The sequence below is a fragment of the Podarcis muralis genome, chromosome 2 (assembly GCF_964188315.1).
Source record: "Podarcis muralis chromosome 2, rPodMur119.hap1.1, whole genome shotgun sequence".
NCBI classification, from domain to species: domain Eukaryota; kingdom Metazoa; phylum Chordata; class Lepidosauria; order Squamata; family Lacertidae; genus Podarcis; species Podarcis muralis.
In genome coordinates, this window is record NC_135656.1 from 107,154,016 (window position 1) to 107,169,222 (window position 15,207).

A 15,207-nucleotide genomic window follows, 5' to 3' on the forward strand; every position below is an offset into this window, starting at 1 on the left:
CAGTGTAAGGTGAGGCTGTGGCAAGGGGGTTCCATTTCATCCTTCCTCTTCTCCCTTGCATTCTAGCCCGTCCGCATGGGACTTAATTTTTTCCCCTGGGGAGGACAAGGTCTTTCGTCAAATCTGTCTGCTCCTCCTCTGATGCAGCTGGCTTGTAGCCAAAGACTTCCATGGCTTCCTTGCAGATGCTTTGAACGTCTTGCACCTCCTGGAAGCTGAGGTGCTTCCTCCAAGCTTGGGAAGCTACCTTGGCATTTTTCTGTATCTCCAAGGGGTCCACGCTGGAGATGCCAGGCTTCTGGTCACTGTTGGCGGTGGGCCAGTGAGTTATGTTATAGACCCAGGACTCGAGCCTATGGGAGGAAGTCAGGCCGGTGAACTGGTACCACTTGGCCAGGTGCTCCAGAGGGTCCCTCACCAGGTCTTCATACCGTGTCAGGAGGTATCGCCCCCTCAAGGCCGGAGGCATGCGGTGCAAGGCCGTGAGGTACATTTCGGCCTGGGCGCGGCAGACCCTGTGCATGACTCCGAGGGTGCTGGGAGTGCCGTTGACGCCGTTGCCGATGACCAGGTCATCGGGGTGAAGAGACACGGCCTGGCGGGATGCGTACACGGCGCGAGGGTCCCTGACCAAGTGGATCACCCAGAGGCGGAGGGAGGGATCTGTCAGGAGCGGGTAAAGCGCTTCCATCTGGAAGAAGCGGACGGCTTTCACCACCACGTGGCTGTAGGTGGCACAGGCCTCAGAAATCTTCTCAAAGGGCGTTTGGCCACAGCGGGACTCGCACTCCTTCACCCCGATGATGTCAGAGCGTCGGAAGGCCTCGCAGGCTGGAGGGGAGCAGAGCGCCCTGCTCATGGGCCACATGAAGAGCTGGTAGACCATGCTGGGCTCCTCAATGTAGGCAAGGAGGGCCCCCATGTCGCAGAGGAAGACGGAGCGCAGCAAGTCCCTCAGGGGCCCCTGGAGGAGTTCGGGGCTGCCCCAGGGCAGGCGATGCCACACGTGCTTGGCTGGCTCCATCATGTAGAAGACCGAGGGGTTCTGGCTGAAGAGCTGCCCTGCAAAGGTCGAGCCGGAGCGCCAGCTGGAAAGGATCAGCACATGGGTCTGGGTGGGAGCCGAGACTCCTTCCTGGGGCTTGAGCCTTCTCCAGGATGAGAACAAGAGCAGCAGCAGCAGCGCCAAGACAATGAGGAACTGGGCGGTGTTGATTCTGATGAGCATTTTTGCTGGTGGAAGAGAGGGACCTGGAGGTGAGAGGCGGAACAAGAGTTAGAGACATATGAAAGGAGGGGGGGGGGGCTTGCAACAAAATGTTGCAGTGTGGAGTGCTTTGCATTTGGGGGATCTAGGCAATCGATTTCACTCACCCCGCCCCAATTTTCCTCTTTGCCCTCCTCTGTCAGCCAACCAGCATTCCATGCACACTGAGCATGCTCAGTTTCCATTGGACTGTTTTGGGGTTCACCTTCTGTTTAGGTCAACAAAAGAGGTTTAAAGACTGTCTCAAGGCATATCTAAAAAAATGTAGTATATACACTGACAACTGGGAAACACTGGCCTGTGAGCGGTCCAATTGGAGAACAACCTTTACCAAAGGTGTCATGGGCTTTGAAGACACTCAAACTCAGGATGAAAGGGAGAAACGTGCTAGGAGGAAGGCACGCTTGGCAAACCCTCACCATGATCAACTCCTGCCAGGAAACCAATGTCCCCACTGTGGAAGGTCGTGTGGATCCAGAATTGGCCTCCGCAGTCACTTTTGGAGTCATTGTTAAAACCGTGTTTATGGACGACAATCTTACTTGGCTACTAGTGATCGCCGAAGCAGCAGCAGCAGCAGAAAGTGGTTTCTCTCTTCATTTTGAGCTAGGAGGGTTTACTAATCAACACATTTATGCCCAGTGACAGATACAGTGGGACAGGTTACAGACTCTGCTAACCCAGAAATAGTACCTCGGGTTAAGAACTTTGCTTCAGGATGAGAACAGAAATCGTGTGGCGGCAGTGGGAGGCCCCATTAGCTAAAGTGGTACCTCAGGTTAAGAACAGTTTCAGGTTAAAAACAGACCTCCAGAACGAATTAAGTTCTTAACCCGAGGTACCACTGTACATTGAAATGATTTATGTGGCCACATCTCACTTTTGTCCCTAGGGGACATTTAAAAATAACATTATCAGTGCAGACCAGAATAGGACAATGAGATGGTTTTCTCTCTACCCTTTGGATATCTACATGTCTCTTCCTGTGTTCCCTCCTTCCAACAGTGTCAGCAGTAAACCACTCTGACCATGTTGGAGTTTACTCTTTATTATCAAAAACAGGATCTACATGATCTCGTCTCTCTCCTACTTAGACTTTTGAGTCCCCCCACCACCACCTAAAATAGTGCAGCAATGACTAAAGGTCTGTCCCTACTTTTCCTGGGATAGATAAGGGAGCCAGTTTTACCTTCTGTTGCAGCTGCTTCTACCTCTCTCAGATGGCTTTCGTTCCTGTTTGAAGAATGAAGCTCCCCTTGAAGAGGACTATTGCTTCCTTCTCTCCCTCTCTGTGTGCTCAAAGGGTGTGCTCAGCCCTGAAGGAAAATGATAATCTGGGGCCATGCAGGAAAAACAAACAAGGATGCTCCGGGCATCTTCAAAACAATGTCTGGAACAGCTACAAAAACAAAAAAAACCCTATCAGTGTCACCCATAAAAGGAAGCATCTTGGTTTCTAATATCTACAGGGCCATGGGTTATAGGAACAATTCAATATTGGTCTTTCCTGCCCATCCTCTACATGCTCTCAGTCTAAGGTAAAGGTAAAGGGACCCCTGACCATTAGGTCCAGTCGTGACTGACTCTGGGGTTGCGATACTCATCTCGCTTTATTGGCCAAGGGAGCTGGTGGCCAGCATGACTAAGCTGCTTCTGGCGAACCAAGCAGTGCACGGAAACGCCGTTTACCTTCCCGCCAGAGCGGTACCTATTTATCTACTTGCACTTTGACGTGCTTTCGAACTGCTAGGTTGGCAGGAGCAGGGACTGAGCAACGGGAGCTCACCCCGTCCCGGGGATTCGAACTGCCAACCTTCTGATCGGCAAGTCCTAGGCTCTGTGGTTTAACCCACAGCGCCACCCGCGTCCCCCTCAGTCTAAGGTATCCAGGTGCAAAAGAGGACAAGGGGTTCCTGCACCTTTAGCAGTTGCGCAGTTCTCTCTTTCGTATTTGGCCATCCTAGGTGGTTGCAGCTGGGGATGTCCAACGAAAAGAGAAATAGGAAACTGCTGACGCCTGCAGATTTGTCCCATATCCAGAATGGAAATCAATCAAGCAAATACAATCGGTATCTATTATTCAGACCTGAACCCGAGGTTCTCCCCGCCCCTACTTAAGAGCTGCGTTATCAGGGGACATTTTCTCCATCGCTCCATGCAGTCCTTGAGTGTGCTGGAGTTTTTCTGGGTACTTGTAGAAGTGCCAGCTCCCCTATGGATTCCCTGAAACTTTGCTGCAACACTCTCTGACTTTGTTACTTCTTGGCTCTCCCTTTGGGGCTCATCAAGAGACTCCCGCTTGCTAAAGAACTGAATGCTTGTTTACCGTCTCCGTTCTCATAAATAGCAAGCGGCATTAAGAAGAAACAGGGCTCTCCGGTGTTGCCATCCCCAACAGAGAGACACTAACAAGGCCCGCTGTGCCACATGGTGGCAATTAATGAGGAATGGTGGGGTGCAGTGATGGCTTCCAGTAGGGACCAGGATCCCTTGGACGGCATTTCACTCCCAGCTCATTCAACCTTCTCTATAGACAGTGATGGCCTAAACAGACATGGCTCTGGAGACCTGTCATTGGACCGGCAACATCTCAGATATTAATTTAATAGGAGAAGAGACATTGGGGGGTATGTTTGTTAACTCCTTCCTGTTGTGCTGTTTCTGCAGCCTAAATCGCCATTGTTGATGCTGCAGATACCCGTCTCTTTAGTCCATGGAGCTGTTTAGATCAGTGAATTAAAGGAGGGCAGGAATGGGCAATCTCTAGCTCCCCCCACTTGTTGAAGGCCACGTTCATGCAGGGCCCACATGCCACAGAATCATCGAATTATGCAGTTGGAAGGAACTCTGAGAGTCATCCTAGTCTAACCCTCTGGAACGCAGGAATCTCAACCAAAGCATCCATGACAGGTGGCTATCAAACCTCCACTTTGAAACCTTCAAGGAAGGAGAGTCCATCACCTCCTGAGTAGCCTACAGTCTTTTAGGCGCCATACTTAAAATCATTTTACACCCTTGGGCTTTTGGCAGCTTATGATATGTCTGGGGTCCTGAGACTGCGGCCTTTGTATGTGTTTCCTAAGGAGATACTGGAGATATTTAAATGCACCTCCTCAAACTGGGGGAGCGGGGAGGGGGGAGAAACCTGGCAGATGAAAGTCAAGGCACTTACAAATGGCTTGTTTTGTTGAGCCTTCATCCTGCTTTATTTGCAGGGAGATTAGACCATGTTGGCTATTTAGTGAGCATTCATCCTGATCTGTTTGCCGGGAGGTCAGATGATGCTGTGTCAAAGCAAGTGTTAACCCACACTTCCCCATTTGCCTTTCCAGATCTGTCAGATGATGATGTGGTTGCTCAAGAGCAAACAGGCAAGACTCCGACTTGCCTTTTCCAGGCTTTATTCTTAGTGCAAAATATTTACAGTGAAGAGCGTCACAAGTTCATGTCTGGCTCAGTCGCTAGCAGAATCTGGGAGTGGTCCGTCCTTGTACCTCCCCCAGCATAACAGTCGCTTGATCCCCAACCTTCTCCTCCCCTCCCTGTGCCGAAACCTACTGTGCAGAGTGGGCGCTGGCAAAGGGGTGCTTCCCTTCTCTCCAGCTTGCTCAGGGTCAGTGTTGAGGCTCTCCCTAGCATCCCCTGGTCCCACCACCTCCTCCCCGCTGGAGGTGGGGCTTTCCTCCTCACCAGAGGAGGAACTGCTTCGCAAGACTTTCGGAGGTTCCCTATAACACAACTGCCCTTCAACCTCTCGCGTCTGGGCTGATGGCAGTTCCCTGACAAAATCCATTCTGGGTCTTCCTTCTGGACTCTGGAGCAAATTAGTGGGGAGATGAAAGGGAGGGGAGTTTTGTTGCGCAAGCGGAAATCCTTGCACAAACGGAACAGGGTGGTTGGCGACGACCCCACAGAGTTCCCTAAATGCAACACATTGCAGTTGTAACTATGGTGCTGCTTCCAGATAGATGCTTACCAAGGGATTGGTGCTTCTCATCTATGCAAAAATATTTTTGAAGTGTAGATGCCATCAAAACACCAGGCCAGGAGAACTGCAAGTCCAGTTACAGAGGTTCAGTTGAGGCTGTTGCCACCTTGTGGCAAAATGCAAATGACTGCTGGTTGTCAGGGGCAGGACTGAGGAGGAATAGTGGGGGCCGACCCCCTTCTCCTGAACCTTCCTAAGGGCAGGAAGACAGTATTGATTTAGAACAGTGGTTTGCAGAGGGGCATAGTCCAGAGGGGAAAAGCTGGGAAATACTGGGTGAGGAACAGCTAGAAGAGGAAACACCAGGAGAGAAAGCTGGCAGATTAAGTGTCCTTGGAAAGCATTCCTGACCCGCCCCCGCCCCTTTTGCCTAAGACTAGACAGCCGTTGAGAGTGATAGAACAGAGAACTCAGCTGTAACAAGCTCAGATTACCTGATGTAGGAGTGACGTAGATTAAGGGGGACGGAGGGGGTGAACCTGTACTGGGAGCAATGCCATTTCTAGAGAGAGATGCATTCCTTTGTCTCTCACTGTGATTATTAAAGAAACTAACTGGTAAGAACGCTCCTTTCATTTGATCTGCTTATTTACTGCCACTGGGGGAGAGATCCGATTGCCTGAAGCCTGACACTGGTATGTGAGGAGCATCTAGGAGCCTTCCAGAACGGCGGCCTTTTGCAGGTGTATCCTGCAACTTGTCCACACGATAATGTGGTTGCTTTGATACTTGAGAGATTTTAGGACCCACCCTGAGAACATGAGAAAAAGCCTCTAGTCCAGCATCCCATTCTCACAGCGGCCACCCAGATGTCCCACAAGCAGGGACTCAAGCACAAGAGCACTCCACCTCCTGCAGCTTCCAGGAAATGGCATTCAGAAGCATTACTGCCTCTGAACTTTGAGCCAGAGCGTAGCTGTCATGGCCAGCAGCCATTGATAGCCTTCTTGGGGCTGTAATTTGCTTTAAACTGTGTTCTGTCTCCTAGTTTTGGTGCATGTAGAAGAGTATTCCTCCCCCTCCTTTTCTCTCCTCTCTTTTCCCATATACAGTCATACCTCATGTTACGTTTGCTTCAGGTTGCGCGTTTTCAGGTTGCGTCCCGCGGTGACCCGGAAGTACCAGGAAGGGTTACTTCTGGGTTTCAACACTTCTGCATGTGCAGACACGTAAAATGACATCACGCGCATGCACAGAAACGGCGGATCATGACCCACACATGCTCAGACGCGGGTTGCATTCTTTTCAGGTTGCAAACAGGCCTCCGGAATAGATCCCGTTCGCAACCAGAGGTACCACTGTACTCCCCCTGCATACTCCTAATGTAAAGTCCAGCAGTTTTGTTCTTCCTTTACCCAGCTACCCTAAGTTTCTCTCTCAGTGAATTGCAACTCCTATGCAAAGAAAAACCTCATATTAATATCTCCCAGATTATGTTGAGCAGAGGCAGCAGCTAAAATTGAACTCAAGTTGGTTTCGGATCATTCCTCTGTTGATGCTCGATGGACAGAATGGAATTTACACCGAGGAGAAATAACTTGTCATTTTGACCTTGCTATAGTGGATAAAAGAGAAGCTAGACAACAGATTCAGAGGGAAATACACGAATATTTCAGACTTGATTGTGGATGATACAACTCTGTATATTGTGGAGTGCTTTCAAACCAGTGATACGTAGGATTATTGTAGTTGCAGGGGGGAAAGAAGAAACATGGGGGGGGGGGGGAGAAAGGGTTGGGAAAAGAGATTATGGATTTGGAAGCACAACACAGATGGGACCATCTTCCCTCCATTTATTATCAACTATTAGTGACCAGGGCTAGAGTTGATCTGCTTGATATAATCAAAGCTGAGAAATCTATGTGGTATGAACTGGTTGGATGCAGAGAAATGGTGGTGGGGAACCAGCTGCGGAACCAGCAAGAGAATAAGGATCGGGTCCCAGGGAGTGGTGGTAGGACAATGATAAGTGGACAGAGGAGAAGACTGGGAGGAGGAAGCATCAGAAGTTGAAGAGGTAACAGGGCTTAGTGAGCAGGGGCAATAAATGCTGGGAATGCCAAGTTGAGAATTTGGAGATCTTTGGGTTTGGGGTAATCACATGGGTAGAGGACTGCTGAACTCAAGTCCTGCATGTTGCCTTCCCACAAACATATGGTTGCCTCATAGAACTTCCTAGAAGGACTTTAATCGCAATACACAATCCAGCCTAATTCATTGGATTCAACTCTGGGTGGTACAAAATAAATAGGAAGCTTTGTACTGTAAACAGCTCCAAGCAAGTCATCGACAAGGAATCTTTATTTTTAAAAAGAAAAACAGCAGAACCTCTTAATGAAGCTGGGTGCGTTAATTCCGCTTCACTACTCTTCTCAGAGCTTTGTGTACCTCTTTGTTCCTCAGCGTATAGATTAGTGGATTAAACATGGTGACAACAAATGTATAGAAAAGGGAAACCATCTTGCCCTGATCCCGGGAGTAGTTGGACGGGGGCTGGAGGTAACTGAAAATGGCCGTCCCATAAAACAGGGACACCACGATTAAGTGAGAGGCACAGGTGTTGAAGGCCTTTTGCCTGCCCTCCGCTGAGCGGATTGCCAGCGCAGCAACTACAATGTAGCCGTATGAGACCATAATGAGTCCTAGTGGTACTACAAGGAACACTACGCTGGAAGCAAAGAGCACAGCCTCATTGAGAGAGGTGTCAACACAGGCCAACTTGATTAAGGCTGGCACCTCGCAGAAAAAGTGATCCACCCGGTTTTGTCCACACCGCGGGAGGCGAAGAGTCATCACCGTCTCCACCACTGAGGTGGTTAAGCCACTAATCCAGGAAACGGCAGCCATTTTGAAGCATAGGGATTGGCTCATAATGGCACCGTAGCGCAGCGGGTGGCAAATGGCAGCATAGCGGTCGTAGGCCATGAAAGCCAAAAGAATACATTCTGTGGAGCCCAGAGCAAGGAAGATGTAGAGCTGGGCCACACAGGCACCATAACTGATGGTCTTGCTTTTCCTCCAGAAGTTCACCAGCATCTGAGGGCCCACACTGGTGGTGAAGCAAAGATCAAGGAAGGAGAGGTTGCTGAGGAAGAAATACATGGGGGTGTGGAGACGGGGGTCCAGCCGCGACACCACAATGATGGTCGTGTTGCCTAGCAGGGTCATCGTGTAGCAGATCAGGACAAGACCAAAGAGAAACATCTCCAAGTGTGGGCGGTCACCCATTCCCAATAACACAAATTCTGCTTGGAAGCTGTGGTTACCTTCTTCCCATACTGCTCCCCCGTACATTATCTGGAATAAGATGCAAAAAGAGTAACAAAAGACCATTTCAAAATGGAAACTGGTATGAGCAGCTGACACAAGAGCCATAGTGACACATTTCTAAGACTGAGGACCCAATAACTGTACGAATACGATCCAGGAATCACACACATGAGGAAAGAACACATGCTACACTTGATTCGTACAGGGGTGAGGAACCTTTAGCCCTCCTGACGTTCCTGAACCACAGCCTCCATCAGTCCTGAAAGCATAGCCAATGAATAGCAAGGGATGATGGGAGTTGTCTTTTAGAAACATCTTGAATCCCACATGTTCTGGTTCAGTTTCTACACTAAGGACCAATTTAGGAAGGTGGTGCTTGGAGAGGCTACTGCTCAGTTCACCCCGCCTTGCTATAGCAATCTTTGAGAAAAACAACCTGGCACATAGCTCTCCAGAGGTTCTGTAGGTCTTTCGTTAGGTCTACCTACCCTGTTCTTCATTGTCTTAACTGTTTTCACTTGGCTGGGATGTGCCCTTGAACTCTACTGGGTGGAAACTAGACACATATAAAAAAAACATTGTGAAAATGCTTTTTTTAAAAAAAAAGTTTTGAAAAATATATGGAATTTGCCATAGCTCACCATCGCCATCTAGAGTCGCATTTGTATAATGCACTTTAAAGGTAAAGGGACCCCTGACCATTAGGTTCAGTCGTGGCCGACTCTGGCGGCACTCATCTCACTTTATTGGCCAAGGGAGCCGGCATACAGCTTCCGGGTCATGTGGCCAGCATGACTAAGCCGCTTCTGGCGTTTACCTTTCTGTCGGAGGGGTACCTATTTATCTACTTGCACTTTGACATGCTTTTGAACTGAAGGCTTTTCCTACTAAAAAGATCTAAAAAGAAATGGGTTCCTTTTAGTTTAGAAAAGCTTAAGAGATTATTAATGACCTGACTACGTATTAGCTGCAAACTCAAGTAACAGAAACACAAAGGTGCTTTTGTTTGTTTGTTTAAAGGGAAACTTCAGAAGGGAGCATTTTGCAATAAAGATGCTCAATCAGTGTTCCACCTCAAGCTTCAAAATCCCCTCTCCAGAGGCTTTTCCAGGCAGGAGGAACAGTGAAGAAGTGTGGCTGGGCTAAGATAGTACAAGACCGCCTAGCCTCAAAAAACCTGACAACAGATATCTTTGTATTACCTGGAATTAAAAGACTGCTATTGGATTTATAAACAGGATAACGAGCAAGACCTATCTTTAACCCATATCTCAAAAATTTCCTACTGGTACCACTTTCTGAAATGTAGCCATGTTGTTGTTTAGTCGTTTAGTCGTGTCCGACTCTTCGTGACCCCATGGTCCAGAGCACACCAGGCACTCCTGTCTTCCACTGCCTCCCGCAGTTTGGTCAAAAAATCTAGCTATAAGTAAAGGTAAAGTGACCCCTGACTGTTAGGTCCAGTCGTGGCTGACTCTGGGGTTGCGGCACTCATCTCGCTTTACTGGCAGAGGGAGCCAGCGTACAGCTTCCGGGTCATGTGGCCAGCATGACTAAGCCGCTTCTGGCGAACCAGAGCAGCACACTGAAACGCCGTTTACTTTCCCGCCAGAGCCGTACCTATTTATCTACTTGCACTTTGATGTGCTTTCAAACTGGTACAGCTGCTGGCTCTGCTACAGGGACAGACCCCTGAAGTGAAAATATGCCGCCTCTTATCTGACTGTGATCCGCTTGTCACATATAAAACAGCCTTATTTGCTAAAGTCGCCAAAAGTATTTGTGCTATTTTCATTAAAGACAGTGCTGTAGACTGTGCAGGGATTCATTGATTTGGTTTATTGCAAATACAGTGGTACCTTGGTTTGCAAATAGCCTAGTTTACAACCATTTTGGGTTACGACCAAGTCAAACTCAGAAGTGCGCATCCCGGTTTGTGAACTTTTTTTTGCATTACAAACAAACCATTTTTTTTGGTTTACAAACAATTTTGGGGGGATTACAAACAACTTTTTTTGGAGGCCCCATTGGCGAAAACATGCCTTGGGTTACGAACTGTTTTGGTTTACGAACGGACCTCCGGAATGGATTATGGTCGTAAACCAAGGTACCACTGTATATACATTCCGGATCTCTTTTAACAGGTTTTATTTTTATTCTATTTGTTGGATCTGTAATTGGATTGTAATGTCTTTTAGCTAAATACAATAAAGTGTTGTTGTTCATTTCCAGGCAAATGCCTCGAAAATATGGGGGTGAGAAACTTTAGGGAGGGAGACAAGAAAAGCAAATAACTCACTGAAGTATTGTGAAAGGTGCTACAGTACATCCCATGAATTGAGAACATTGAATATGTAATCTCTGCTCTGCTCTTCATTTCGTTTCATTTTATAGCTCTTCTTTTCTTCATTTCACATTCATCCATTCTATAATTTATGGCCCCTTTATTTCTCAAGTAGACACTCCTCACACTAACTCACCCCTGTCTCAGTAAGAAGCACACTCATTATGCCTAGGTCAGTTTTGCACACTGGTAAATGATATCTATTTATTTAAAATGCATATACCCTGCACTCCATTCTGAGATCTCTGGACAGGGGACAATAAGACATAATCCGTTTGCGATAAATAAAATTAGCATAAGCCATTAATCTCATGGAGTCGTCCACAGGTTGGCCTCTTGGTCTGCTATGAAGGTCTTTGATAGGGAAGCAGGTTCCTCAACCCTGGGCCCCTGAAACTCTTACAGGACTGACTGTGGATGGAGTTCTGTAGACCAGAGATGGGCCAATGTAGCCACGAGGCTGCAGTGAGGAAGACACCCTGAGGAGATATGTGAACCAAGGAAGACAGGAAACTGCCTTATACAAAGTTAGAGCATTAGTCCACCTATCTCAGAACTATGCCGACGGGCAGCAGCTGTCCATGACTGCAGACATGTTTTTGCCAAGCCCTTTCTGGAGATGGTAGGCAGAGCATGGAAGAGGAGTGGTGCGGTTGGAAAGGGAAGGCTTGCAGGAGTTGAGGGGAGTTGTTCAAAACGCTGGGAGGGCAGCACACTGGGAAAGGCTGCTTTACACCTTTCTATTCTGTCTGTGCAGAAGGAGCTGAAGCAGATGGAGGTTGAAAGTGAATAAACGAAAAGTCTTTAAAAAGTGGAAAGAGCATTAACATTTTTGGGTGTCAAGGGGAGGGGGTAAAGGGACAGAACAGGAGACAGGTGGAGGCAGCGGAACACAATGGCATACGTTTGGAATCAGCTACATCATGTTTAATGTAAAGGATGGGGGTGGGAAGGAAAGGATTTCGCCCATCAATGCTTACCTTGGTTTGTTGTTGTTGTTTAGTCGTTTAGTCGTGTCCGACTCTTCGTGACCCCATGGACCAGAGCACGCCTTGGTTGGTCTGCCTCATTCAGCCTTGACTCTTCTGGCTTAGCATCATCTCTCATAGTATCTGCATACTTCTGGACATATACATGGGCACCCTAGCATGGTTGCTCTAACTCAAAAGGGGCCTGGTGGGGTCAGGGGAGCTTATTTTATGATTTCTTCCTGAAGGAGGACGACAAAGCTGCCTCCCCACTTTTCAGCAGCTCTCCGATGGAGTCCCAGAAGGACCAGAGCTCAGACTGAATAATTAGGGGAAAGCTACATCTTACACTGCAGCAATGAGCAAGGAAGCCTCAGAGATCCGTCCTCCTCCTCCTCCTCCACACAATTTCCTCAGGAGAGGGTGCCTTGCACCAGAGAAGAGATGGGAGGGAAAGGACTACTTCACCCCTTAAGGAAAAGGGAGGAAGAGTGTCTCTGCCGTCTTTGAACCAACAACCAATGTGGACACTTAGAAAGTTGCTTGAAGAAATTTATTTTATTGCTTATTAATATTCAGAGTAGTCCAAATTGCTGTTTGGAAATATGGAGAGGTGTAGCAGTTAGAGAACAGGATTTGGTCCAAGGGAACATCTGGGTTCATGTCACCACTCAGTCACAAAATTCACTAGGACAAAGGTTTTTGACCTTTTTGACTTCCCCGCTCCCTTGAGCAACTACTACACCCCTGTGGGGCTCAGCAGCCCAGTTATGTCACCCCTTGCCTGCAGAGCTGGCAGCCTCTCACCCTTTTTCAAACACCCTCCCTTGTGGAGGGCTCCCTCAGCCTCCTCTCCTCTCCCCTCTCTTTGGGAGTCCTATGGACAGCCGCTGCTGCCGCCCCAGTTTCTGAGCTGCCCTTCCCCCCCCAAAGAGAGGCGCCTCCTAGAGGCATCATTCGCCAGGGTAGCTTGCACCCAGGGCTGCTGCAATAAACAGCTGTGCAAGCCTTTGAGAGGCAGAGAAGTGAGAGGGCATCAGAGGAGGGAGGGAAGGAAAGAGAGAAAGAGGCCAATGTTGCCCACAGAACCTCTGACCATCATTCAAGACATCCCAGGGTGTCATGGCACACTGGTTGAAAACCATTGCACTAGGAGATGATTCACATCAGGGTTCCTTCCCCCTCTTCCATTGCTTGTCTCCTTGCAATGCATACGGCACAGTTCACTCCCCCCCCCCCCTTGTGTTGATCCTGCTACTCAGAGCCCTTCCAGTTATTTTCTATTGTTCTTCAACACGTTCCTGACACAATAATTGTGCATTAGTGGTGGATTTATTCTGCTTTAGTTTGTTCTACGATGCCTCCTTGGTGCTGCCACATTAATAATTCTCATTATAGGCTAATTTGTTGGATTATTGTGTGGGTGATGACAAAAAAAGCAGCTTTCTGTGATTACTGTCATAGAAGTGATTTCATTGAAGGGTTTTTATTATTATTAAAATAAATTGTGGAACCTCTGAATGAAGCTGGGAGACATTGGGTTTAAGTTCTCTTCATCAGTCTTCTTAGAGCTTTGTGCACCTCTTTGTTCCTCAGGGTATAAATGAGTGGATTGAGCATAGTGGTGACAAATGTATAGAAAAGGGAGGCCATCTTGGTCTGGTCATGGGCACTGTTGGACGGGGGCTGGAGGTAGGTGAAAATGGTTGTCCCAAAAAAGAGCGACACCACAATCAAATGGGAGGCACAGGTGTTTAATGCCTTTCGCTTGCCCTCAGCTGAGCGGATTGCCAGCGTGGCAACTGCAATGTAGCCGTAGGAGACCACAATGAGGCCTAGTGGTACTACAAGGAACACTACGCTGGAAGCAAAGAGCACAGCCTCATTGACTGAGGTGTCAACACAGGCCAGTTTGATTAAGGCTGGCACCTCGCAGAAAAAGTGATCCACCCGGTTTTGTCCACACCGCGGGAGGCGAAGAGTCATCACCATCTCCACCAGTGAGGTGGTAAGGCCACTAACCCAGGAGACGGCAGCCATTTTGAAGCATAGGGATTGGCTCATAAGGGCACCATAGCGCAGCGGGTGGCAAATGGCCGCATAGCGGTCGTAGGCCATGACAACCAAAAGAATACATTCTGTGGAGCCCAGAGCAAGGAAGATGTAGAGCTGGGCCACGCAGGCACCGTAACTGATGGTCTTGCTTTTCCGCCAGAAGTTTAACAGCATCTGAGGGCCCACACTGGTGGTGAAGCAAAGATCAAGGAAGGAGAGGTTGCTGAGGAAGAAATACATGGGGCTGTGGAGACGGGGGTCCAGCCGCGACACCACAATGATGGTTGTGTTGCCCACCAAGGCCATCATGTAGCAGGGCAGGAGAATTGCAAAGAGCAACATCTCCAAGCGTGGACGGTCAGCCACTCCCAATAAAATGAATTCTCCTTGGTAACTGTGGTTACCTTCTTCCCATACTGCTTTCCTGTACATTATCTGGAAAAAGGAAAACAAGGAAAACAGTGAAACACAAGTTCAAAATTGAGCTAGTATAAACAGCTGACAGAAGAAGATTAGTGGTATCGTTCTAAGCCTATGATCACCCAAGATTCCCATACAGTGGTACCTCAGGTTACATACGCTTCAGGTTACATACGCTTCAGGTTACATACGCTTCAGGTTACCGACTCCGCTAACCCAGAAATAGTGCTTCAGGTTAAGAACTTTGCTTCAGGATGAGAACAGAAATCGTGCTCCGGTGGCGTGGCAGCAGCGGGAGGCCCCATTAGCGAAAGTGGTGCTTCAGGTTAAGAACAGTTTCAGGTTAAGAACGAACCTCTGGAACGAATTAAATACTTAACCCGAGGTACCACTGTACTTGAAAAGAAAATAGATCTTCACATTCTATTCTAGGGTTGCGTTTTTGGCAATGTTGTTGAGCTTTGTTCGACATTTTTGAGCTATTTTAAAGGGAAATCGGCAAACACAAAATTGCTGACGTGTTTCCCAAACATTTTGCCCAGATACTACTTCTGATGGAAGGATTCTGTGTATGTCCGGGAAATTTCAACGTACGGCAACCCTACCATATTCCATGTCCAAGCTCTAGTAAGTGCCACCTCTGTCAAACAACTGCTGAATCTATGAATATGAACCAGAAACCATGTGTACAAGAAGAAAACATTCTTATTTCCACATGGCTTAACCATGGTCCTCTAGATGTTGCCAAGCTACAGCTCCTGTTAGCCCCTGCAAGCATGGCCTATAGTTATGGGTGATGTGAGCTTTTCTTCAGCAACATCTGCAGGGCCAGTGATTCCCCTGCTTTAATACATCACACCTTGCTGTAGTAATGTGTGGGGAGAAACCCCACACA

The 15,207-nt window shown here is 48.2% G+C and overlaps 3 protein-coding genes across 3 annotated transcripts; all 3 read right to left on the reverse strand.

Annotated features, from left to right (window-relative positions):
- Positions 1-1,328, reverse strand: LOC114588552 (carbohydrate sulfotransferase 6-like). Its single transcript, XM_028713937.2, has one exon. The coding sequence runs from the start codon at positions 1,226-1,228 to the stop codon at positions 83-85; it is 1,146 nt and encodes a 381-aa protein (XP_028569770.2). The 5' UTR covers positions 1,229-1,328; the 3' UTR covers positions 1-82.
- Positions 1,329-7,587: 6,259 nt separating this feature from the next.
- LOC114588615 (olfactory receptor 2G3-like) lies at positions 7,588-8,771 on the reverse strand. The gene has a single exon (XM_028714023.2). The coding sequence runs from the start codon at positions 8,628-8,630 to the stop codon at positions 7,605-7,607; it is 1,026 nt and encodes a 341-aa protein (XP_028569856.2). The 5' UTR covers positions 8,631-8,771; the 3' UTR covers positions 7,588-7,604.
- A 4,608-nt stretch (positions 8,772-13,379) lies between these two features.
- LOC144326724 (olfactory receptor 2G3-like) lies at positions 13,380-14,324 on the reverse strand. The gene has a single exon (XM_077923480.1). The coding sequence runs from the start codon at positions 14,322-14,324 to the stop codon at positions 13,380-13,382; it is 945 nt and encodes a 314-aa protein (XP_077779606.1).
- Positions 14,325-15,207: the final 883 nt, after the last annotated feature.

What these genes read in the sequence shown, in the direction of transcription:
- LOC114588552 (XM_028713937.2), bottom strand. Translation starts at nt 1,228, where the DNA reads ATGCTCATCAGAATCAACACCGCCCAGTTCCTCATTGTCTTGGCGCTG.
- LOC114588615 (XM_028714023.2), bottom strand. Translation starts at nt 8,630, where the DNA reads ATGGCTCTTGTGTCAGCTGCTCATACCAGTTTCCATTTTGAAATGGTC.
- LOC144326724 (XM_077923480.1), bottom strand. Translation starts at nt 14,324, where the DNA reads ATGTACAGGAAAGCAGTATGGGAAGAAGGTAACCACAGTTACCAAGGA.